Below are 25555 nucleotides of genomic sequence, written 5' to 3' on the forward strand. Positions count from 1 at the left end.
GAGTATTCCTTTACATGTTGCCATATGACAGATGGCAGCAGAGGAGCAGCCTGACATAATGGTATCTGAAATGGAAGCATGGATGGATCAAAGGTGTGTCATTGAATTCCTCCTTGTGAAAAAAAATGGCACCCACTGACATTCATTGGCCAAACAATGAATGTGAGCATAGTGAGGTGGTAGGTGTTGCGTTTCAGCAGTGGTAACAAGCAACAATGGGCTGCCTATACTGGTGCAGATGGGCAGGCTCTTGAGCGTCACAGTCATAAATGCATAGCTAATGGTGGTAACTGTTGAAAACTAGTGCTTGGTAGCTGAGAATTTTCTCTATCAAATAGTGTTATTGTGATCTTTGTCTCTTGTAGTTTCTGTGGAAATAAATAGGAGGCATTATTTTTGGAGCAACTTGTGTTGCTCGTAGGTAGTAGATGTCTGATATACATAAGAAAAAATCAGTAAGAACTCTAAAAATAACTCTTACCTCTTTTGACTGGCACCTTGTTTCAATGTTTGCATTTCTTTCTGTTTTAGAGGAAGCCCACATATAAAGGGAACCCCACATTACAAAGAAGAACAATGTGCTCCTTCTTTAAATGTTGAAATGAAGAAAGTGTTGGACCTACAAGCTTCTATCACAAGGTATGTTCATTAATTGCATTGGAACTTTTCTGTTTATTGCAGTTACTTGTTAAAAAGAGAAGAGGAAACTGGATAGGAAGCTTTAGAAAGCTTGAGAAGGTGAAAAAGGAATTCAGGAAATCAGGAATTCTTTCCTTCTGTGCTTGCTAATGTATTTTCACTATATAAAAAAGTACATAATACATTTATATTCCATATTACGGTACTATAAAATGTGTTTGCATGTGGGCTCAAAGTATGGATTAGATATTTAATGGAGACATAGGTACATAGGCAAGTATGTAGGCAGAATTTCAGCATTTCCTCCAGTCGTCTGCAGATGTTTCATCTGCAAGATTTTGTTTACCTCAACTTTTCTGTGGTGATTGCCTTTTCTGTACCTACTTAACGTAAGAAATTGGTGAAACTGCATAGTATTGGGGTGGGATGGAAGAACAACAAAGTGCAAATTGGAAATAGTCTTCAAAGGAGAAAATGGATATTGAAATACATGTAGCAAATGTTGGGAAGAGCTTTCCTAGAAGGCTTCAGGTTGTTATTTACATACATATGATTAACAAGTTTTCAGAATTTTAGAGATCTTTTGGGAATTACTTAGGAGAAGTCCAGCGTCTGCTGAATTAATGAGCTTAATGAGAGCATGGGAAGTATTGTGTACAGCCTTGGTGATATTGGTAATTTTCTGCTACGGATAAATAGTTGATTGTCTGCAACATCTTATGTTTATTCTATTATATGTTTATATGTTTATTATGTAAAAGTACTATGAGTATGATCTACAGATCTTCGTGTACCATTTAAACAACTACTCTGATGATACAGACCTGTTAATAATTTCTGATTCCTGAAATAAGACAAAGAGGTACTGTATTTTATAAGTTTGGTTTCCTACTGTCTAAAAGGCTAATACAATTATAACTTAATTGATATAATTTCCAAACTTATTTATGCAAAAGGCAGTCATGTGATATTTGTTACACTAATTGATAATTCTGTGACATTGATTTGAGTTACAAATTTTAAAAACAATTACAAATACATTTGTTAGTTTGCAGTCCACATTAGATGACCTACTTGTTGCTACTGCTGATGGATTTCTCCATCTTGTTCACTGGGATGGTATGACCAATGGAAGAAAGGCCATCAACCTGTGTACAGTTCCTTTTTCCGTGGACTTGCAATCTTCTCGAGGTATATATATATATATTGTGGGGTCTTTTTGATGAAGAAATATTGTCTAATATAAAATACAGTGTGCTTTGAAATGGAGATTAGAAAAATTTGCCTTTTTAAAATGTGGACAAAATAGCCTGTTTAAATCAGCTTTTGCTGTGAAGTAGTAAGTAACTGAGAAGTTGTTGGTTTGCATTGTCACTATGTTGACATATTTTTAAATCAGCAGGTTCATTTTTGGGATTTGAAGATGTTTATATCAGAGATATGGAGTACTGTGCCACGCTTGATGGTTTTGCAGTTGTTTTTAATGACGGCAGAGTTGGTTTCATTACGCCAGTGTCAAGTAGATTCACTGCTGAGGTATATTCTCTTTAGTATTTATAGCACGCATTCTACAATAGATACCCATTCCCTGGTCTCCATCTTCCAGTTAGCTTTCTATTTTAACTTCTGTTCAGATACAAAGAAATAATCTTAAAAAAACAAAACAAAACAAAACAAAAAAAACCTTAAGAGTTGGCATAAGAGCAGTACTTATATTAGTACTTAATATTTCTAATTGAATATTTGAACTAGATTGCTTCAGTGGCCATACCTGACTGGGAGAGAGTAATTAGTAGCAGGTAAAATTTCTAGTTTTGTTTGTTTTGGAATGCCATCATAGTTCTGAGGTCTTATTTCTGTCTGTGACAGTTTGTTTACTAGTTTTAAGTGAAGTGATAAAAAGAGGTTTCTCCTGTGGCAAAGTATTGTAGCTATTTCTAGCTTTCTGCTGAAATTAAGTATAATTCTTCTCATAGTGACAAGCATATTTCTGGATTTGTTTCTTGGGAGCTCTTCTAAGCTATGTACTTTCTTTCCGTAGCTCAGCCTACAAACCTTACGTTTTATCATTCAGTCTCTTCTAATCAGGCAGAAGGACTAGATGATCTGAAGGGTCCCCTCTGGCTGAACTATTTTATTCTATTACAAAAAAAAAAAAAAAAAATCAAAAGAATTTATTTACTTGGGCCTAGACTCCTTCACAGTCTTACAATATTTACAGTTTCAGTGATTGCAGATGAGGGTTTTATTCTCCTGCTTTGTGTTTTGTTTCCATCCTTGGTACTACCTACTGGTTTTTAGGTAGTAGCAGGGATATACTTACCTTATAGGTAATGACTTGCTTTGATTATTCAGAACTTTGAAATAAAGTCCACTGTATATATAACCTGGTTTCATAATTACTTATTTAAAAATATAGAAAAGGATGCCAGTGTACAGGGAAGCTGTTTACCTGAGCCATGTCATTAACTTCAGTATTTGTAATAGAAATTTACTGAGGTCATGACAGTCAAGTAGCAAATCAGTTATATGGAATGCATAGGTAGCGCACGGATAGAAAGTGGGTTTTTTGAATGAAAGCACTGTTTAACTCAACATTTTATGACTTCCTTTCTTTACAGCAACTCCATGGTGTTTGGGCACAAGATGTGGTTGATGGAACTTGTGTGGCAGTGAATAACAAATACAGACTAATGGCGTTTGGATGTGCCAAGTAAGTTTTGTAGGGGTGGTTCATTGGGGAAAAATATGTGTTTCCTTGTGTAACACAAGTACTTGATTATTTTCACCAACTTCTGTTGCAGAAGTTTAAGAATGAAAATGGTCAGTCTTCCTAGTATATTATGTTGTGTCAGGAAACCAGGAGGGAAGGCCTACTTGAACTGAAATTGCAATTGATGCTTTTTTTTCAGCTTTGAGGAGAAATAAAGTGTCTAGACCAGTAGCAAGGATTGGAAATGTGCTACTGTCCCAGTTAGTTTCAAAGGAGCATTAGGAAGTCAATTTTAAGCAGTTAATTATATTGAATGGAAGTAGCATTTTGTAGCCAACTGACAGAATGGTATGTTTTGATTGGGAAGAATGTTGCCTGTTTAAATATAGGACTATTTAGAATTTAACCTTAAAAAAAAAAAAAGTAGCTGTGGTATTTATTTACTACTTTTTTCTTTAATATAGGAGGAACTACAGTTTTAAAAGTGTATTGGATTTTCAGAGTATTTCATAAGACTGTGATCGTACAGGTTTTCGGTTGTCTTATGAAGTAGTGTTCTTCTAGTAGTAATGATACAGTATGTTGGCAATTGCCTTTGAAGAACATTTACTGTAATACATAGATCTTAGTTTGCACTGCTGCACTCCTGATGACCCCTTAGCACCTAGTAAAAATGGAATTTGCTCGTACAGCTTGTAATGCAGTTGGAAGCCATAAAAATGTGTGGATCATATCTACACATATGTTTACAGAGAATTAAAAAGTCTTGGTGTATTAATTATTGTGAAACTTTTTTTTTTTTTCTGATCCTCAAAATATGTATGTAAATGTAACATGACGTATATCTGTTCTACGTACTGTATAACAAGTTTGTAAAGAAGTTGTTCTGTTGCATCTGGACAAGTTGAGTTAGTGATAAAACAGAGTTATGTATAAAACAGAGTATGAAAATTAAGATGTAACCCTTTTGTTAACATCTTGAAATTGAGGAGAAGTTCAAATGGATTGTAGTCTAAAGTGTTTGTAATCTCTTCCAGTGGCTCTGTGCAGGTTTATACAATAGATACCACCACTGGAGCCATGCAGTTTTCTCATAAGTTGGAGCTAACACCAAAACAATATCCTGGTGAGCTAATTTTATTGCTTGAATTTTCCAGCTGCTTTTTGGGCACTAAAAAAACCCCCATATTTTTAACTAGTTAAAAACTGTTTTCTTCTTTTACCACTGATAGCATTAGTTACTACTCTTGCACGTGTATACTGAATTACTCTTATTGTATTTGCTCTTTTTGCTGCTTGCTTCTGAGTTTTGGGTGTTCCATATGTGAGGTTTTTTATTTTGAGCGGATCTGACAGATAGCTGACAGATCATGTGCTGCTGTCATGTTGTGCCTTTTGAAGTGCTGCAGGTCTCAGTAGTTCACACGTCATCTTTATATCACTTTCCCATTACTTATGAAGAAAATCAGAAATTATTATCAAAACTGATAACAAATGTAATAAAAGAGGCACTTCAAATAACTTGAAATAAGTGACATGCAGAGTCCTAAGATTACAGAAAATATTTTTTTGAATAATCCAGCAGTCCCAATTGTTAATGTAGGCTTATCAGTGAGGAACATAAAAAGGGATGAGTTATGTCTTGAACTGGAAGTGTGCATGCCTGTAAATTTCAACCAAAAAAAATAAATAAATAAAAGGTAAATAAGAGTTTCATAGTCATGTGATGTGCCAGAGGAAGAAGTTTCATGAGTGGCTGTAAAATCTTTTTTTTCCCTGAAAACCATCTTACCAGAATTGCAATTATATGATTGTCGTAGTATGATGTGTTTCTGGCCTGTTTTCATGTGGTTTTAGTTTTCCATTAAACCCAAGATTTATTTGAAAGAAAATTGATTGTTAATTTGTTTTTTATTCAAGTGGGCGACAGCAGCAAAGAATTGGTTTCTACTGTTAAGATGAGAGCAGTTGGAGAACATGACATTTTTTCACATGATATTTTACTGTCTGTTTTTTACCAGATATTTGGAATAAAACAGGGCCTGTTAAGCTAATCAGATGGTCACCTGATAGCTGTGTTGTTATGGTGACCTGGGAATGTGGAGGCTTGTCCTTGTGGAGTGTTTTTGGTGCTCAGCTTATTTGTACTTTAGGAGGTGATTTTGCGTGAGTATCTTTCTTTCACTAAATTATAAAATACTATATTAGAACACTTCATTTATCTAATTAAGATAATTGGAAACTAATACATTATCTTAGTTTTTTATCTTTTTCTTTTATAGTTCCTTACCTATGGAGATCATTGAATGTTATTGAATAGGAGTTTTGTAGTGATCTTTCTGCCCATAAAAGCTAATTCCGCTGAAGGTAGACTTTGGCAGAAAAGCATTGTTAAAATTTGCTTGGTGCCCATGTATATATATATACATGTATGTGTATGTGTGTATACATATATATATATATACGTTCCAGGAATAACAATTACATTTACTGTAGAAACTTAACATCATTTAACATCACTTTACCTTTTAGGCTTTATAGTTGAAGATGAGTGTAAATACAGAATCATAGGACAATGCAAAGATTAGTTAATTTTTTATTTTGATTAAGTAATTCCAAACTCAAACTCTTTTTGTTCTGTTTTCAAGGTATCAGTCTGATGGTACTAAAAAGGACCCTCTAAAGATCAGTTCTATGGTAAGTATGAATATAAAAATACTGTCACAGGGGGGTGCCTGTTGGTTTGGTTTTTTTTAATAATTTGTAGTAAAACCAAACTGGCTTTCTTTGGATTTATTACATTTAATTGTTAATGTGTGTGTAATGTTCTTCCTAACGCAAATGTTTCTTTGAGAGAAGAAGGAACAGCTGATGATTTTTTTCATCTGTTTGATAATGAAGTATGTGTGGAAAGCGTTATTTTTAATGTTGCTTGTAAGGATAAATGCTTCTGTTTTTTTGTTTTCTTTTTTAATTATTATTGCTTACATTTAGACCTGGGGTTCAGAAGGGTATCATCTGTGGGTGATTTGTGGAAATTCTTCTCAAAATGTCAAGTCTGACAGAGATACAAAAAGCGAAGCTCACCAAAGTGGTATTCTGCAGTTTCATTTCATCAAGAGTGCACTCACTGTCAACCCTTGTATGGTAAGGAGTTTTGTTTGTTTATTGAGTTATTCTTTGTTAAACTGGTCACTGTAAAGTCTGTGGAATGATTGTTTAAAAATATGGCTTTGAAATAATGTAACATAAAACCTACCAGTGTAAAAAGATGCGAAGATTGAGAACTGCTATAGTGCCTGATTTTCATGTTGCTTAATCTGTTAATACAGTGATCAAATGTTTTTCCTTTTTTTCCTGTACACAGAGCGAAAGGTTAATTTTATTTTATTTTGTTTTGTTTTAATATAGAGTAACCAGGAACAAGTCCTCCTGCAAGGAGAAGATCGTTTGTATTTGAACTGTGGGGATGCAACACAGGCTCAGAATCCAAGAAATACTTCAGCATACTCTGAACATAAGCCTACCAGGGAAAGAGTTCCATTTTCAGATGGCAGTTTAGATTCTCAGGGTTTAAGCACTTTACTAGGACACCGACATTGGCATGTTGTACAGGTACTTCTTACTGGTTGCCTGTGTGTTCTGTGCTTACTAGAATTTGCAGTTAGTCTCATCACTCTTTGCCATACTTCTTGTCTCTAGAAAAAATTGTTGCCATTTTACTTTCTTTTGGCTTCTTGACAAATGATAAAGGAATATTGACCATCTCTGCTTTCTGGTTATGAATTAGTGGTCTAATCAATGAGAAACTCAGAATATCTTTTTGATATTCTGATGGAAGAAATAACTAAATTCTTTCTCTGTGCTTTGAGAGGGAGAGTAAGTGTGACATGCAAGAAATCCTTAGGGATTAGTTTTGTTCTTTGTATGTTTATTCAGATTTCTTAAAGCATATGAAACTGATGAATACAGTCTATGATGTTGGCTGTATTTCAAGTAGTCTTAAATGGCATCTGTCTATGTAATTCAAACCACACAAAACAAAGCTTGGGAAGAAGAAATTACTTCCCAAGATCAGTAATAGCAGAGATTCTTCTTTCTCTGCCATAGAAGAAAAATTAAATATGTTCTAATCTAACATCTTCCATACTAGAATTTGAGATCTTTTAAAAAAAATTATTTGGAAAATTTTGTACCAGTATGTTATTTTTCACATAGAGCAATAATTGCAACATGTGACACTAAGCATATATGTAAGATTCTGAATACAATTGAATTTCCACTTTAGCTGACTAGAGAGCAGTTCTGCACTCTGAAAGTGAGGTAGGAGGGCAAAATCCTCATTCTCTGTGGAAAGAAAACTAGGACAACTGGGAATTTTTGTGGAGAGCAACATACCTCTGAGATCTAACAGTTCATACTGAAGGCATTTGCTTTGTGTTAGACCAAGGACCGGAGTTTGATTCTGGATCATCTCTTTGTCATCTCTTGTGACATGAGGAATCCAGGGCAAAGGTGTAATTTGATGCATCCCAGGGAAGTGGTTTCATAACAAGGCTTTTGAGCATGCTGGTTTGTGTTTCTGATTGGATTAGAAATTTCATCTCAACACTGGAAGTCCTTCCTGACTGCTGCATTTATCAAAATTTGTACTTCCTATGAAAGTTTCTCATGGAAGAGAAGTGCCTCAAGGGAGAGAAGTTAGTTATTCATCTATAAAGTTGTGTTGTATGTTGTTAATGCACTTCTATATTTCTTGTATTAACAGTCTAACATTTATGATTCAGTAGTATTATTGGGGGAGAAAGTAATTGTGGTTAAAAAGGAGTCTCAACATCAAAGGTATTATAATTAACCACTACTGTATTGAAGCTTGGTATGGTAATTTTTTGTTTGTTTGTTTTGATGTTTTTTTCTTTTAGATTCATAGTACTTATCTAGAAAGCAACTGGCCAATAAGGGTGAGTGATTTTTAAGAACGTATTCTTTCTTCTTTGGAAGTATTGGGTTCTTACAATCATTCTTCCTGATTAGATGAGTTCTTAAAGATGAAATCACTGTTTTAAATTACAGAAAGAAGACTATGTTGGATATTAAAAGTAGAAAACATAAAGATACTTCACAGACTTTGTATTGCTTCATTACTTCATGGTGATGTAGATGAGTTTGTTTTGTTTTCTTTTGACCAGTATTCAGCTATTGACAAGCTTGGGCAGAATGTAGCTGTTGTTGGCAAGTTTGGTTTTGCACATTATTCCTTACTCACCAAAAAATGGAAGCTGTTTGGAAACGTTACCCAGGTGAGAGGATGTACAACCTTATTAGGGAATACTAGGGAGGTTGTGTTTGTTGGAATGTGATTCTCAGAGAAAATTGAAAGTACTTTTTAAGATTATCAGTCTGTAGATGCACTAATTTTTTGTATCTTTTCAATGAAATGCCTGAAGCATCTTGTAGTTTTAGTGTAATTGTTCGTACCTGATTATTAACTGTTCAAATATGACTGCATTTGGTCTGGTGCTACCTTATGTCTTGTCTGAGAGTTTGAGTGCAACTCTGCTTTGAATGTGAAGCTAATAAGTTCTGTACAAAAGAAAGCTGATTTGAGAAAGTTGGGTGTTGCCAGTAAACTAGGGAAAGCTGTGTTTTGTAGAATGGTTTTCATCCTTCATGTACAGTTCTTCAGTACTTTCATTATTTTCAAACAGCAAAAACTTTGCTTTTGTAGATTTTGTTTCCACTATCAGTAAAGTTTGTGTAGATTGTGTCAGGCTTTGAGATTATCTGCAGAATGTGCATGTGTGTATGTGCATATGTATTTTGTGTATCTATGTAGTTTCCTCCGAAAGCAGTTTCTCCTGTTAATTTCCATAGAAACTACAACAGATACAGAGAGCATAAAAAACTACTTGGTAGAGCAAATTCTCAGCTGCAAAACACTGTTTTTCAACATAAACACCACCACTAGCTCTGCATTTTTGTTAGCAATGAAGAAGAGCCTGTATATTGCATTCATGAAAATATGCACCTGCAGAGATTCCACTGTCACTACTCTGGGCATAACATCTACCACCTCACTGCTCACATCCACTGGTTGGTCTCCAGAAATGTTTAGCAAGTGTCAGTGAATGCCAGTGGGTGCCATACATTTGCTCCATCCACACTTCCACGTTAGATGCCATTTTGTCAGACTGTCACTTGGCAGCCAAATATAATGAAATATTGGTGGAAAAGTTCAAGCTATGCTGCCATCCCATCAACATCAGCCTCATGTTGCAGGCCAACATAATAAAATAGAAGGCATTACTTTCAGAGTTGCCCTCATATAGGTATACATGCGTCTGTTATTTGCCTGCCTTTTCTTTCCTTTTCAGGAGCAAAATATGATGGTAACAGGTGGCTTGGCTTGGTGGAATGACTTCATTGTTCTTGCATGTTATAATTTAAATGATCACCAGGAAGAGGTGAGATATTTTTCTTCAAAGTTAATAGCTCTTGCTTAGTATATCAGATTCCAAAGCAGTAGTATAAATGTGATAAACTTCAATTAATTCTTTTTTTCCAAACTAAGGAATGGAATTCCTGAAGTTTGTTCAGTACTTCAGATTTGGCTCTATTGTTCTTTGACTAGTTTAGATGCAGTAGCATAAAGCAAAATGAATATAATTGAATTTTGAAGTGCTATCAGTTTATTAGTAAACAGTACCTGTACTTAAACTACTGGTTTTCCTTGTAGCTGAGAATCTACCTGCGAACATCTAATCTTGACAACGCATTTGCGCACATCACCAAAGTGCAAGCAAACACGTTACTACTGAGTGTCTTCCGAGACATTGTAATATTGTTCAGAGCAGATTGTTCCATTTGCCTTTACAGTATCGAGAGAAGGCATGAAGGGTGAGTAGTATGTAAATGCTTCTTGGGGTAATGTAAACCTGTTCTCAGTCTGCGTGAATTCTTAGAGCAAAATAAACTTGCTAAGTCACGTTTTTAAATGTATTGTTAGAGGGATAAGTGTTATCTGTGTACACAACTGATAATTCATGAGTTTTGTCACATGGCTATATTCAAATACACAGATGCAGATGCGGAGTTAATGACTGAGGTGCACAAGCTATGCCTATACAAATGTGTGCTATGTTCTATCTGATAATAACTTGAAAATTGAGTATAGACAGAAGAGGAAGATACTGAATAAGACCCAGTTATCTGAGTATTTTCAATACAAACTGTTTCTAACTTAGAGGTAGTAATTTGTGAGGGTGGAAGAGGAAAAGCAAAGAAGGAAAAAAGTTTGGGTTGCGGTGTTGTGGGGAACTCTTCTGATGCAAAAGCAGCAGCAATGAAGAGACGTATTTTCAGAGAATAAGACTAGTGACCCTGGAGAAGAGAGAGGTTCCCAGATAGGCTTTTAGTATCTGAGTGGGTGATTTTTCTTCCTCATTATATATTTGATTTCAGTAGTTAGGGAGCTCTTTTAGCAGAAAATAAGCTATTCCTCTGCAGAGGAAAATATTTTCAATGTTGTTTTTCCACAAAACCCTAATTAGCTTAGATCTAATTACCTGAAGGGTGACTGGAGTCTTATTCTGAAGTATATAATAATGTATTCTATCCACTCACACAGTTCTGTTACCCGAAATGGTCAAGAGCCTTGCTTAGTAAGCTTATTTTATAATGCAGTGTAGTACAAGTAGTCGAGCCTATGGATACCTGGTTAAAGGGGAAAGGAGGAGGAGGCGGCATCATTTTCAATCTGTAGAGAAAATTGTTTGCGAGGTTAAATTGCTTGTTTTCGTTAGGTTTACTTACAGGATACTAATTTTGTGCAAAATACTGCTAAATAATTGCTAAATAGTTATATTTTATTTCAGTCTTAACGCTACTGCCAGTGTCCAGATTCTTCAAGAAGTGTCCATGTCTCGATACATACCCCACCCCTTCCTTGTAGTGTCTGTTACATTGACATCTGTGAGGACAGAGACTGGCATCAGCTTGAAGATGCCTCAGCAGGTACAAAGAATTTGTTGCATGAATTTGTTAGCTTAAGTCTCAAAAGTTAAATTGACTGATGAATAAATGATAAATCAGTTCTGTATAGTAAAAAAAACTTGTGTATTTTTTCTATTTTGCTTATTGTGTAGATTTTGAGAACTGAAAGAAAAAAGAAGTAAACCCTTACTACTTTTTCATATCTTCACTTGTCATGTTGTAAAGTTTGGGGCTGAATTTTGGAGGAAAAATTAAACTTAGCTATAAAGCCAGGGGTATGTTTCCCTGTTATATATTAAATACTGAAAACTGGAGCTGATAAACTGTGACTAAGATGTAAGGTTGATGCTGTGTCTTCCTGTAGGAAATAATTATGGCCTCTGAAAAGTGCAGTGTAAAGAAAAACTGTTTTATTTTTTTGTCTGATATAAGCTCAGTTATTTGAGTAGCTGGACTATAAAGTCCTATAATCTTACAGCAGTTACCTTAAGATAGTTGTAAAGTTGGACTAGCTGTTAGATAGGCCTCTAGATATATGAAAATTTGTTTTTTTCTTCACTTACCAGAGCCACTGGCAGGCACTGAAATTCTGCTATAGGTATAAAATCTGAAGGTTTTGTTTACTTCATCTTATTCTAATTTAGTGTCCCATAAAGCAGAACATACAAGCTGAGACTTCCATGTGTTCTTCAAAAGCATAAGGGGCAGTATGCTTGTCATTTCATAGTCTGTTTTGCTGTGAGATGTGTCCTTACGTGTGAAATACCTGACCTCTAGCATTTCTTGATTTTGAGGAAAAGGTATTGGTATTTTTTTAGAGCACTGCTACTATTTTAAATTTAACTTTACACTGACTTTATACCGTTTCTTCCTCAAAGCTCATAATCTTCAAACTGTCAATCCTGCAACTGCATGCTTTCCTAGTAGGCAGATGTTACAGATGCTTGCTTACTCTGGTGTGTTTGTGTTCCAAAATGATGTCTCACTTTTATCTTTACCTCTCTTCTAGTAAGACCTGAAAGGACATAATAGCTCTCGTAATCAAATGGTCAGATTTAAACAGCCCAGACTGGTAAACAGAAGCTGTCAAGCCAGTAGTTACACAACACTGTCTACTTATATAAATATAATATGTTGGTAGTGATTGAAAGATAACCATTAACGTTAGTGCTGAATATGATATTATACTGCCCTTTTAACAAAGCAGTAAGGCTGATGTAACATGTCAGACTTCTCAGTGTTGTCACTCATTAGTGACCTTAATTCCTCATGCTTCAAATTTCTTGAAGTACTAATGGCTTGTCCGTGTCCATGGACTTAGCTGGAAAAAGACAGTCTTATTTTTAGACAATAACAAATACATGGAATAAATCTATTAAACAAAGCATCCAATAATTTACTCTTTTGCACAAAAACTGTATAATTGAGTCTGTTTGTAGGTGCTCAGTTCTGCTTCAGTCTTCTGACTCCTTCTGCACTGAGTTGGACTTTATTGTCTCTGTATGGATCAAGTAAATTCATTTGGTCTGAAAGGGAAGTTAAACAAATAAACAACAGATAAAACAGTTATTTGAAAGATTGTGTGCCTAGACACATGTCTGAAAGCTAAAATAAGGGATATAAAAAAAACATAACAAATTAAAATATTCAGGTTTTTTATTCCTTTTGGAATGATAAATTAACATCATATATATACAATTGTTATTTCAATTCCGGTTTTGCAATTTACTGTACAGAATCACAGGGGTTAGAAGGGACCTCTGAAGATTGTCCAATCCAACCTCTCCTTGTTAAGGTAGTTTCTTTGCAGTAGGTTGAGCAGAAAAGCATCCAAGAGGGGCTTGAGTATCTCCAAAGGAGACTGCACAACCTTTCTGGGCAGGCTGCTCCAGTTCTCTGCATCCTCATAGTAAAGAATTTCTATCACATGTGTATATGGAACTTTCCATGTTCTCATTTTTGCCTATTGTCCCTTGTTCTATTGTTGCACACTGCTGAAAAGAGCCTAGCACGATATGTCATTATGAATGAGGTATCACACTATCATAAATACAGTCTCATGGCTAATGGTTGTGAAGAAGCCAACATCTGTATGTATATATTTATAAAAATAATGCACATATTTGCAATTTTCTGTGGAACATTATTTAAATTAGAGCATTATGCAATTCAGATTAAGAATTATGTAAATACACCTGCATCATGAAGCTTCTGATCAGTTGTGGGCGTGTGAACAAGGCGCTAAGTTTACCAGGAGCTGGCAGTTCATTTAACATAGTTACAGCTATGTAACTAATTTCTTGCAAGTTTACACAGCATCTTATCTTGTAGCTTGTCAACTCTTGTAAAATTGCTAAGGAAGGCGATGTGTGGAGTTCAGGCATGCCCTGTTTATACCTGTTACTTCAAGCAGGCAAAACTCAGAACAAGTTGGATAGGTTTGGGTTTGTTGGCTTTTTGTTTTTTTTGTGTTGGGGTTTTTTTTTTTTGGTTGGTTGTTTTGTTTGTTTATTTTTACCAGATAAGCAGTAGCTGAGGACTCTGTACTGCTCCCCTTTCTGGGCAGAACTTGTCTTAGAGGGTAACAGAAAATGTAGCATCTTATAATTTATGGCTATTTATAGTGAGCTTTTCTTGCAGTGACAGTGCAGTCAATTTATTGTTTTTATTCTGGTATTATGTTGTGGTTGTGTATGCAAAAATCCTGTGATTTTCTGTTGTTTTGTTTTTTCCTAATGTAATTTCCATAACGCTGATTTATCCTTAGGCTTGTGAAGCTGAAAGCATTATGCTAAACTTAGCAGGACAACTCATTATGTTGCAAAGGGATCGATCTGGTCCTCAGATACGTGATAAGGATAGTAATCCTAATCAAAGGAAGCATGTGAGTAAACATATGAAATGTTGTGATGGCTTCAAAGATGACAGTGACTGGAGAAATTGTGGGTGAGAGTGGTTCAGGAATTTAAAATGGAGGGTAGATGTTTATGAAAGGTAACATATAATTTTCCAGGATGAATTATTAGCTGGAAATAAATAACTGCTTTCCTGATTATTGTTTTTTTCCCCCTAAGAATTTGTGAAAGTTGCTTCTTAATTGTGGTACTGTCTAACCAAAGTATTTACTGCTTGTATTGTATGAAAGATACAAGTTTTAACATAAAAGGCCTGTGCGAAATATGTAACAGAAGGTCTCCAGTCTATCTAAAACTGTTCTATATATTTATGGAATGTTACCATTTTTGCAGAATGTATTTACAAAGTTCCTAAAAGCAGAACCTTCAAGCATTAGTGTTTGCTGAGGTGGTGAAAAAAACCTCTTCACTACATGAAGGAAAGTGAAATCTGAAAAGTTTAGATGAAGGATTGTTTACAGTCCAAACACAAGCAAATCTTGTCTTCAAAGTGATTTTATCATTTGGACTTAAAGGCTACCCAAAGAAGTAGAGAACAGGTTTTGTTTTCCTCCCTTATTCTGATCCTTCTAGCGTCCTGATTAACATGAGTTTAATAGAAAAACGAACAGGATATCTTGTAAGTAAATATAAGTAGTGTTTTCTCAGGTGCCTTTCAGAGAGAGAAATTCTTGGCTCAAAGAAGTGTTCCTCTGAAGGTTTAAAAGCAAGGAATAATTTATTTGACACACAGGTTTTTTTTGTTGATATTTCCTTTTTTTTTTTTTTTTAGCTGCCTTTTTGTGCTCCAGTTGTACTAGCCCAGTCTGTTGAAAACGTATGGACTACCTGCAGGATCAACAAACACAAACGCCACTTATTGGAAGCTCTTTGGCTCAGCTGTGGTGGGGCAGGTATGAAAGTCTGGCTTCCCCTCTTTCCCAGAGATCATCGAAAGCCGCATTCCTTTCTGTCAAGACGGATCATGCTGCCTTTCCACATCAACATATACCCACTGGCTGTTTTGTTTGAAGATGCCTTGGTTCTTGGTGCTGTTAATGACACTGTGCTCTATGACTGTTTGTACACTCAAACCAGTGCTAGAGAACACTTGGAGGTTCTCTTTCCGTTCTCTATTGTTGAGAGAACCTCTCAGATCTACCTCCATCACATTTTACGCCAGCTCTTGGTTAGGAACCTTGGTGAACAAGCCTTGCTTTTGGCTCACTCCTGTGCCACGTTACCATACTTTCCTCATGTACTAGAACTGATGCTTCATGAAGTGCTGGAAGAAGAAGCTACCTCGCGGGAACCCATTCCCGACCCTCTGCTTCCCACTGTGGCAAAATTCATTACGGAATTCCCCCTCTTCCTGCAGACAGTTGTTCATTGTGCTAGGAAGACAGAGTATGCCCTGTGGAATTATCTTTTTGCTGCTGTAGGAAACCCAAAGGACTTATTTGAAGAGTGCTTAATGGCCCAGGACTTGGATACAGCTGCCTCTTATCTCATTATCCTACAGGTACTGGTATGCTCTATGTTGCAGCTGTATTATTTAAAAAGAAATTCTTCATACCAAAATTACTTATGTTGAACAAATTTTAAGTTCAGTGGTAATGAATATTGGAATATCGGGCAATGTGAATAGCTAGCTTACTTTTACAGAAAAAAGTTGATTCTGTTAATTTTGAATGTGACATAAGGTTTGACTTTCTCAGTGGCAAACACAAATGACTTAATTGTTCTTCTTTATTTGCAGAATATGGAAGTTCCAGCAGTTAGTAGGCAGCATGCTACTCTCCTATTTAACACTGCCTTAGAGCAGGGAAAGTGGGATCTTTGTCGTCATATGATCAGATTCCTTAAAGCCATTGGTTCTGGAGAAACAGAGACACCTCCAGCTACACCAACAACTCAGGTTTGTGGTGAAAACAGCAAATACTGTGCATTAAACTTTCTATGGTCTATCTTGCTGTTATACAGCGTGTTTACTCAACTGATAGCAAGTTTGGGTTTTCTTGGTTTTAGGAGCCTAGTTCAAGTAGTGGCTTTGAATTCTTCAGACATCGCAGCATTAGTTTATCCCAATCAGCAGAGAATCTCCATAGCAAATTTAACTTGACAAAAACACTGAGTATGCCCTCTGGCCCGTCAGGAAAAAGGTAATATCTTCTCCTTCTCTATTTTGTTAGGTAATGTACTAGCCCTCTTCCCAGTTTAAGCTAAAGTATTGTGTGCTAGAGTTAAATTTATCGTTATCTCTCTCCATAGCCTTCTGTATTTGTCATTTCTAGACTCTTGTAATGCTTGTGCCTCACTTATGTTCTCAGATGAAGATGCATTCACACATGTAAATATATGTGTGTCTGTATATGTGTACTTAAATGGAAACAAATGGATGTTACTGACCACCAGAAAACTGAATCAATTGGATGCATTTTTAGTAATTTAAATAGCTAGTGAGATTTTATGTCTTCTATTTGAAAAATCTGTTTTGCTAAAAAATACCATGAACCACTCACAGTACTGCAGTGTCATAAAAAGCATTGCACAGTGATACTGTGCATATCTGGATCTCGCTGTGTTGCTGGCCCACAGAAAATTTTATACCTTTGGGTGGATCCCTCTCAAGCTGCAGTACAGAGTTCTTATTGACCCACTGTTAATATTCAGAAGAAACAGCGAGATAGGACTCATTATTATCTTGGATTTGTTTTTTCCATATATAAGGCTTTCAAAATAATCTTTGTACCAACTTAAATCCTTTTATTGAGTAATTTTCCATAAATTGCACCATCTGAAGAGTTTCAAAAGGGTGTGCATTTCCACATATGTAGAGATGGTATCAGGAAAGCCGCAGCACTGATGAAACTGAACTTGGCAAGAGAGGTGAAAAAGAACAGGAAGGGATTCTACAGGTACAGTGGTCAGAAGAGAAAGACCTGGGAGACTGTAACCCCTTTGATAAATGAGAAGGCAGGATACACAAAAACAAATATGGAGAAGGCTGGGGTCCTCCACAAGTTTAGTCTCGGGCTTCACTGGCAGTCACACTTCTCAAACCTCTCACATCCCTGAACCTCTAGCTGGAGGTCAGAGAAGCAAAATCCCCCCACTGTAAGAGCAGAGCAAGTCAGAGACCACCTCATGAAACTGAACATGTGCAACTCCATTGGGGTTGCATCCCAGAGTCATAAGGGAGCTGTCGGATGTGATTGCTAAGCCACTTTCCATATATATGAAAAGTCATGACTGACAAGTGAAATCCTTGATGACTGAAAAAAAGGAAACATCGCTCCCATTTTTAAGAAAGGAAGACTTGGGGAACGACTGGAAGGCCAGTGAGCTTCATGTCTGTGTCTGGGAAGATAATGGACTGGATCCTCCTAGAAGATGTATTAGAACACATGAGAGATGATCAGGTGATCTCAGACAGCCAGCACAGCTTCACCAAAGGGAGATCATGCCTGACCAATCTGGTGGCCTTCTATGATGGAACAGTGGCATCAGTAGACAAAGGAAGAGCACCTGAGGTCATCTACCTGGACTTGCGTGTGGCTTTTGGCGTAGGCCCACATTGCATCAGATCCTTGTCGCTACACTGGAGAAAAATGGTGTTGCTTTTTGATGGATAAAGATTTGTTTGGATGGCTGCAGCGAGTGGTGGATCTCTATCCAGGTAGAAGCTACTCATGAGTGATGTCCCCCAGAGATCCATGTTGAGACTGATGCTTTTCAACATCTTTATCAGTGAAATAGACATTGGGATTGAGTGAGTGTGCCTTCCACAAGTTTGTGGATGACACTAAGCTGAGTGGAGAAGCTAATATGAGAGAAAGAAGAAATGCCATCCAGAAGGACCTGAACAAGCTTGAAAAATGAACCTAATGAGATTCAGCACAGCTAAGTGCATAATGTTGCACTTGGGTAAATACAAGCCATATATGTATAAACACTGGGAGAACTCATTGAGAGACGCCCTGTGGAGAAGGATGGACTTGGGGTGGTTGGTCCTTGCGGATTAACTGCATGACATGAGCAAGCAGTGTGCATTCACAGGTCAGAAAAAGAAACTCTATCCCTGGCTTTATCAAAAGAAGAGATGACAATTGGGCAGCGGAGGTGGATGTCTGGATCTTGCAGTGTGTTGCTGAGCTACACTGCTGTTTCCCTGTGAAGCCCCACGTGGAGTACTGCATCCAGGTCTTGGGCCACCAACACAAGGAAGGCGTGGAGCTGTTGGCACACACCCTGAAGAGATCATCTTTTGTAGAGGGCTGGAGCCACATCTCCTGTGAAGGAAGATCTGGGCCTCATTGTGGCCTTCAAGTACTTTAAGAGGGCTTGGAGGAGGGAGGCCAACTTTTCACACAGGCAGATAGTAATGGGACAAGGAAGAATGGCTTTAAAATAAAAGACATGAAATTTAAGATTAGATGTTAGGAGGAAATTCTTTACTCAGAGGGTGGTGAGGCACTGACACAAGCTGCCTAGAGAAGCTGTGGATGCCCCATGCCCTGAAGGTGTTCATGGCAAGAGATAAAACTGAATAATCTTTAAATTCCTTTTCAACCCAGGACATTCTATGATTTTATTACTAATGCTTGAATTTTCTCTGAAATTGTTTCTCAGAAGTCACTTTGCAATGTCATCTGCTGTGTTTATTTATTATATTGTATTGCTCATGATTTGGTTGGTGTTCCATGGATGCTGCTGCAGTAATTTCTTTTGATTATTTCACTTTACCTATTGTGGCACTGGGATATTTCAGAGAATATATGGCAGGAAGGAATGGTGGAAGCTGTTTTTCTTCGTATATGGAAAATTACTCCACTTGTACTGTGGCAGTGGCCAGCAGTCCATACAACTCAGTTCAGTGCTTCACATGACTATTGTCTGGTTTGTCCATAGGTGGAGTAAAGACAGTGACTGTGCTGAGAATATGTACATTGACATGATGCTCTGGCGACATGCTCGGCGCCTGCTAGAAGAGATCAAGCTGAAAGACCTGGGTTGTTTTGCAGCACAGTTGGGCTTTGAGCTCATTGGCTGGCTATGCAAGGAGCGAGCCAGAGCTGCCCGTGTGGAAGACTTTGTTTTTGCTTTGAAAAAACTACACAAGGATTTCCTCTGGCCATTTCCAGTCATGCCAGCTTCATCTATTAATTCACCGTTCAAGAATGGAAAGTACAAGACAGGTGCTGTAACATATGTGTTGATTTGAATTAGGTTTCCCTTTTGCAGTCTTACTTCCCTCATCCTGAATGTGTCGTTCAGTTCAGCCAAGCATACAGGCTGAGGTTTATCACCTGCGTAGCCTTCTCACATAGAGTATATATTCTGAAGGGAATTTGTTTAGCATAGACCTCATCCCTTCTATTTGATTTAGTGAGGTTAATCTACTTGATTTACTCAGTCTGATCTACTGAGGTTTCTTACCTTCTTGGGTGTACTGGAATGGATATAACTTGTGCAGATAGTTAGTTGGACTGAGATGTTGCTTGCTGAAGTGTAACTGCTACATAACATTATAAAAAGCAGCATTTTTACCTAGTTTTTATATGAGAATTTAATTATTTTGTATTAAAAAAAAAATAACATTCCTCATCTTTAAAATTTTCTATGTTGTAGAGGACTAGAAGTTTGAAATCTTGCTGTAAACCTCCTCTGCATTATTACTCTCTCAGTACACTGGTTTACCTTCTTACAGCAGAGCTGATATTCACTACCAAGTATTCTTCTTCCTGGTAGTAGCACCAGTTTAGTTCTGTTGTTGCTAATACTGTATTACCTGATGGTTCTTTTATGCCAGTGCAGGTGTAAAAAACTGATTAGAAATTCTTGAAATACCTGAACTTGCTATATTCCTTTGATTTTGTTGAGCTCAACAAATTGAGTATTGACTTAGTTGCAAGTTACAGATTCCTGGAATACCTGAAGGGAACTTTACACATTTTCTTTTTGATCATTACATTATTTTTCTTTTCTTTCAGCCATGGGGGAACAGCTGCTAAAGTCTCAGTCAGCAGACACCTTTGTAAGTATGGAAATGGACACAGGGGTTTCAAATACACCTCGCAGTCGCAGCTGGCTTGGCACCATCAGCTCCTCTCAGAGAGAGATGGACACAGCTTCATCCCATGGACCACACATGCAAGATGCATTCCTTTCTCCTTTGCTCAGTAAAGGTTGGTCAATTGGTCACACTTCCTTCTGTTTGCTCACTGGAAAAATGCACCTGAAAGTATTGCACCTACATTCTAGTATTTGCATGTGATTGCTGTATTGTTGCTTCTCACAGCTGGTGAAATAATGTTGAACTGTGGGGGGAGGAAGAAAACACAGTGAAAAATTAAGAAAATTAGTCTCATGTCATTTGTTTTTTTTTCCCATGACTTTTAGAAAAGTAAAGTAAAAGTTGCATAACTAAAAAAAAAAAAAAGAAAGAGTTTAAATGAGAAGAAAAATTATTTTTTCATTGCATCATCTTGTACTGCTGTCTGCTACTGCTCTGGATGAAGATCTTTGCATTCAAAGGACTTTGATAAGCATTTTGAAGTATTTTGTTTTAAACTGAAATTAAATCCTTAAATATTGATGGGTGAATTCTGGTAGTAATTTCATAAATAACCAATACAATGTTTTGCAGTTACTCAACAATTTCTATAGGGAGTATTTTCAGAAATATAAAGCAAGTGGGTTTTTTTTGTTTCTGAATGTTTTTGGTAGGTGATGAATGCAGCATTGGTTCAGCAACAGACCTGACTGAAACAAGTTCTATGGTGGATGGTGATTGGACCATGGTGGATGAAAACTTCTCCAGTCCAAGTCTGACACAGTCAGAGCTTGAACATCTTTCACTAGAACTGGCTAGTAAAGGGCCACACAAGTCACAAGTTCAGCTGAGGTAAGTTAAATACTCATTGCATTTGAAACTGTAAATGAATAGTATTCAGCATTACAAGAAAGAAACAAATGTCTACAGACTTGAATGACAGGATTTTGTGTTTGAAGGGGTAAAAAGTTCAACAAGACCAAATGTGAAGTCCTGCACATTGGCCACAGCAACCCCAAGCAGTGCTACAGGCTTGAAGCAGAGTGACTGGAAGACTGTGAAAGAAATGGATGTAGGGGTGCTAATTGATGCTCAGCTAAAGCCAGCTGTGTGTCCTGGTAATCAAGAAGACCAGTCGCATGCTGGCTTGTATCAGAAATAGTGTTGTCAGCAGGAGCAGGGAGGTGATCATCTCCCTGTACTCAACACTGGTGAGACCAAACCTCAAGTACTTGGGTTCCTCTCCGTAGGAAAGACACTGAGTCTCTGCAGTGTGTCCAGAGAAGGGCTGTGAAGCTGTTGAGAGTCTAAGTCTTATGAGGAGTGCCTGAGGGAACTGACTGTTCAGTCCAGAGTAGAGGAGGCTTAGCAGAGACCTTATTGCTCTCTACAACTAACTGAAAGGAGGTTGTGGTGAGCTGGGGGTCGTCCTTTTCTCCCGCATAACTAGTAATGGGACTAAAGGGAACGGCCTCAAGTCACATGTTGAGGTTAGCTACTTGGAAAAATTTATTCACAGGAAGAGTAGTTATGCATTGGAATGGGCTGTCCAGGGAGGCAATTGAGTCACTATCCCCAGAGGTGTTCAAGAAACAATTAGGTGTTGTACTGAGGGAAATATTTTAATGGGAAAATATTGGTGGTAGATGGATGGTTGGACTAGATGATCTTGGAGATCTTTCCCAATCTTGGTAGTTCAGCAGGTTGCTTTTCTCTATATAGGTACTTGCTACATATCTTCATGGAAGCAGGATGTTTGGATTGGTGTATTATCATAGGTCTTATCCTCAGAGAATCTTCAGTAATCAACCAGGTTTTCAGTGTAATGCAGTCCTCTGACATTGATGGAGAAATCTGTCAAAATATCAAGACTGGGCTGTATGCTGTTGACAAATGGGCATCTACAGATTGGTAAGTGTTATTTTCCATCTTGATTTTTATTCCATTTATGGAGGTTTGGTTGCAGTAAGTTGCCTAAAAAAACAAGTTGGAATTATCTTAGCCTTAGATAAACAATTATTTAAAAACACTTTTGCAAGAAATTTATGGATAGTCACTTGGTTGAGTGACTATTGAGTTGGGGGTCAACCTTTTTACTCTTCAAAAAAAACAACTCAGGTTCTGTACAGGAAGAATGCTAGAAGATGATCTTCTATACGAAACATCTCCCAACAAATGCTTACTAGGCATTCAACAGAAGTAGTATAATCAACTCACTAAAGGTTTCTCATACCATTATTTTTCTAGCCCTGGGTACAAACCATTTCTAAATATCATCAAACCACAGATCCAGAAGCTAAGTGAAATAGCAGAAGAGCAAGTACAGCCTGAAGCTTTTCAGCCCGTGAATCCCTCTAAGGTTACAGAACAAGCAAATATCAGAGCTGAGGAGAGCAGGACTTCGTCTAGCCATGGCACTAATCCTCAGAGTGATGCCAGCAATAGCAGTGCTAGCAGACATGAAGAGGACAAGTCCAAGACTGAGGATGAGGAATCATTTCAAGAGGGCAGTTATGACTGCGTTGTGTCTTAAGTGGAAAATAAACTACTTCCCAAACATCAGGTGTGAGAGGAAGCAAACCAGCTCTAGACATGCTTCCATGATTTGGAGTAGGATTTCTTTTTTATATTTTAATCTTTCAAATCTAAAATGGGGATAATATAACTAAGAAGCAGTTTCATCTGCTAACATCAGAAGAAGGTAGATTTTTTTTTTTTTAATGCAATCTTCAGACTGAAGCTTTTGGTTTTGATACTTAATAGTACTGAGAGACAGTGAACACACACATAGTCAGGTTCAGCTGATGTTCATAAGGCCCTCTACATCACAGACATATTCTGGAGAAGTTACTACAGTGTTTTTTGCTTGAGTTTATAAGGTAAAGAGGAGGTTAAATCTGAAAGTTATTCTCCTTCTCACCTCGCCTGCCTAAGAAATGTCTGATCAATGCAAATTGGTTTGATATCAATATTTTGTATGAAAGGAGTGTAAAATATATTGTATGTTTTTTGTGAATACTCTTGTACAAATATTCAAGGTTGTACCATATTTGAAGGTACCCATATGTATTGTGCATGTTTCTAGGTTGTTAGTAAAGTTAAAGCAGAGTTGCACTTCTTTCTGGATGAAGCATACTTTACTGAACTAGCAGAGACACAAGGTGGCTTTTTTTTTGTTTTACTGCCACTTACAGATCTTATACTTGGGTTTAAGGGATTGCTGAAGGTTATTTATTTTATTGTAAATTCTTTTCTGAAAAATGGATTTTTTAAATGTAAATATTCATCATATACTCTAGCTATGAAAAATTAGTTTAAAAGCTCATACTTAAACATTTTTTCAAACATTTTATAATATGCATTCTTGTAACTAAGACTTATTTAACTTTCATACAACGTTATGAAAAGCTGGCTGCAGAAGTCTGTTGCTTTGAGGTACTTATTTTTTCTAGCTGCTGTCCCTATGTAATAACTACCTGTAACAGTATTAATTTAGGTATTAGCTTCTTTGTACTGTGCAATCTGAACAAAAATGCAACATTGGTCATTTTATACAAAATAAACTAGTTTATTTTTTATAACATCACTTGATTACTGACATGGACCAAACAAGCCATCATAGGGTAGTTGCAGCATCTGTTGCTTTCATAGTGTAGTTACACATCCATTTAAGCCCTGAAAACTAACAACATTCACATTTAAGTTGAAATAAATTGTGGTTTTATTTCTCTGTTTCCTTTGCAGATAAGATCAAGTGCTTTAAAATGTAAAAAATTATAAATGGTTGCTTTACAGTGGCTTTAGTAAGCCAGTACAACCAGTACAAGTGCAATAATAGTATTACCTGGAAAGCTGGAGGTTTAGTGAATGGAGCTTGAATCTTCACCTAAGAGTTGAAACTAATATCAAAGTTACAGCAAACAAGTCCAGTTCAGGAGTCCCAGCATTAAGTTTAGTCTGCATTATAGCTATTGGTTATAGGTAGTATCTGTCATACTTCCTTCCAAATTAGGGCCTACCTGTTGTGATCTGACATCAGAATCCATTGTTGTTTTAAGGGGATATTTAGAAGGCTTTTTTGTTTATGGAAAAAAAAAAAACTATTTAATCTATAAGTTTTCGTGTTAAACAAATAAAAACTGTGCTTCAAGTTACTATTTTTCTGTGATTCTGTGGTAATGCTGTAGGTCAAGCTCAATCTGATCATTTTTCTGCAGTTCAGGTTTGGATCTGTACAAGTGAACAAACACATTAACTGATATACTACAGTTTTTGATATTAAATCTTACTACTGTGCTACTGTTGTTTAGCAGTTAAATCTTTTTAGTTGTGAAATTTTAGAAGTTTGTACTTCTCTAGTAGTAATTATCTCTATGCAAATCATGTGCTAATTTTGTATTTCAATTCCACTGCTGTTATACTGTAATTAAAAGACAAATGCATTCAACTTTACCTGAAGTTACTCCTGTGGAAAATCACACTTCAAGCTGATGGTAGTGATCCATACTCGATTTCCAGCATGTTGTCCTGGAGGAAGTAAACTCTAACAGAAAACACCTGACGAAAACTGTAGTGTGCTACATCATATCTATCTTGCAGAATTGTTTTACAGAACAATATCAGGCTTCTAAGTTAAACATTGCTTTGTTGGTGCATCTTTCAAGTTAGGTAAACCTACTGTTTTGATAACAGATGTAGTAACTTGTATTTGGCTGGGCTGTGATAGCAGAGAGGGATTGCAGGAGTGGCTTCTGTGAGTGGAAACAAGGTGCTCCCCTCCTGTCGAACAGCCAATTCCTTCTAGCTCCACCAAACCCTCCGCTGGCCGAAGCGGAGCCCATCGCTGATGGTGATAGTGCCTCTGATAGCATGTCAGAAAGTTAAAAGTAGTGTGCAGCAGCTGAGAGAGATAAAACAGTGAGGGAAAATGAGACAGAAATGGCTCTGCAGCCCTAAGAGGCTGTTCAGAGGAGGGGCAGGAGGTGCTCCAGGCATGGAACAGAAGTTACTTGCAGCCCCAGAGATAAGCGTGATGGAGCAGGCTCTGTGCAGGCCAGTGATGACTGTTTCAGAGTCAAGATCCATGCTGCAGCCTGTGCCAGAGCCAGGGGATAGGCTTGGCTGCTTACTGCAGGTTGTGCTGAGCCCATGCTGGGTGCAAGCTCCCAGAAGGCTAGGACAGCACAGGTGTAGTGGAGTAGATCATGTACTGTGGAGCAGTCTTTTCCTGGAGGACCTGTGAAGAAGACGACTGCGTTGAAG

The 25555-nt window shown here is 37.1% G+C and overlaps 1 protein-coding gene across 2 annotated transcripts in view; it reads left to right on the forward strand.

Annotated features, from left to right (window-relative positions):
• The window catches only part of RIC1 (RIC1 homolog, RAB6A GEF complex partner 1), a 48133-nt gene extending 23388 nt beyond the window's left edge, over positions 1 to 24745 (forward strand). The window contains exons 4-26 of one of the 2 annotated variants that reach the window (XM_048930964.1): positions 532 to 639; positions 1688 to 1830; positions 2039 to 2175; positions 3261 to 3352; positions 4390 to 4478; positions 5374 to 5518; positions 6001 to 6049; positions 6347 to 6499; positions 6764 to 6967; positions 8275 to 8313; positions 8542 to 8652; positions 9727 to 9816; positions 10089 to 10249; positions 11227 to 11365; positions 14112 to 14228; positions 15032 to 15760; positions 15998 to 16156; positions 16267 to 16400; positions 19150 to 19436; positions 20232 to 20426; positions 20968 to 21145; positions 22016 to 22204; positions 22541 to 24745. In XM_048930964.1, the coding sequence (XP_048786921.1) occupies positions 532 to 639; positions 1688 to 1830; positions 2039 to 2175; positions 3261 to 3352; positions 4390 to 4478; positions 5374 to 5518; positions 6001 to 6049; positions 6347 to 6499; positions 6764 to 6967; positions 8275 to 8313; positions 8542 to 8652; positions 9727 to 9816; positions 10089 to 10249; positions 11227 to 11365; positions 14112 to 14228; positions 15032 to 15760; positions 15998 to 16156; positions 16267 to 16400; positions 19150 to 19436; positions 20232 to 20426; positions 20968 to 21145; positions 22016 to 22204; positions 22541 to 22826 (3934 nt within the window). In that variant the 3' untranslated portion in view covers positions 22827 to 24745. The remainder of the gene's footprint in view (positions 1 to 531; positions 640 to 1687; positions 1831 to 2038; positions 2176 to 3260; positions 3353 to 4389; positions 4479 to 5373; positions 5519 to 6000; positions 6050 to 6346; positions 6500 to 6763; positions 6968 to 8274; positions 8314 to 8541; positions 8653 to 9726; positions 9817 to 10088; positions 10250 to 11226; positions 11366 to 14111; positions 14229 to 15031; positions 15761 to 15997; positions 16157 to 16266; positions 16401 to 19149; positions 19437 to 20231; positions 20427 to 20967; positions 21146 to 22015; positions 22205 to 22540) is intronic. The other variant, XM_048930965.1, reaches the window with a different exon arrangement.
• Positions 24746 to 25555: the final 810 nt, after the last annotated feature.

This window comes from Lagopus muta, chromosome Z (assembly GCF_023343835.1).
Source record: "Lagopus muta isolate bLagMut1 chromosome Z, bLagMut1 primary, whole genome shotgun sequence".
Classification (NCBI taxonomy): domain Eukaryota; kingdom Metazoa; phylum Chordata; class Aves; order Galliformes; family Phasianidae; genus Lagopus; species Lagopus muta.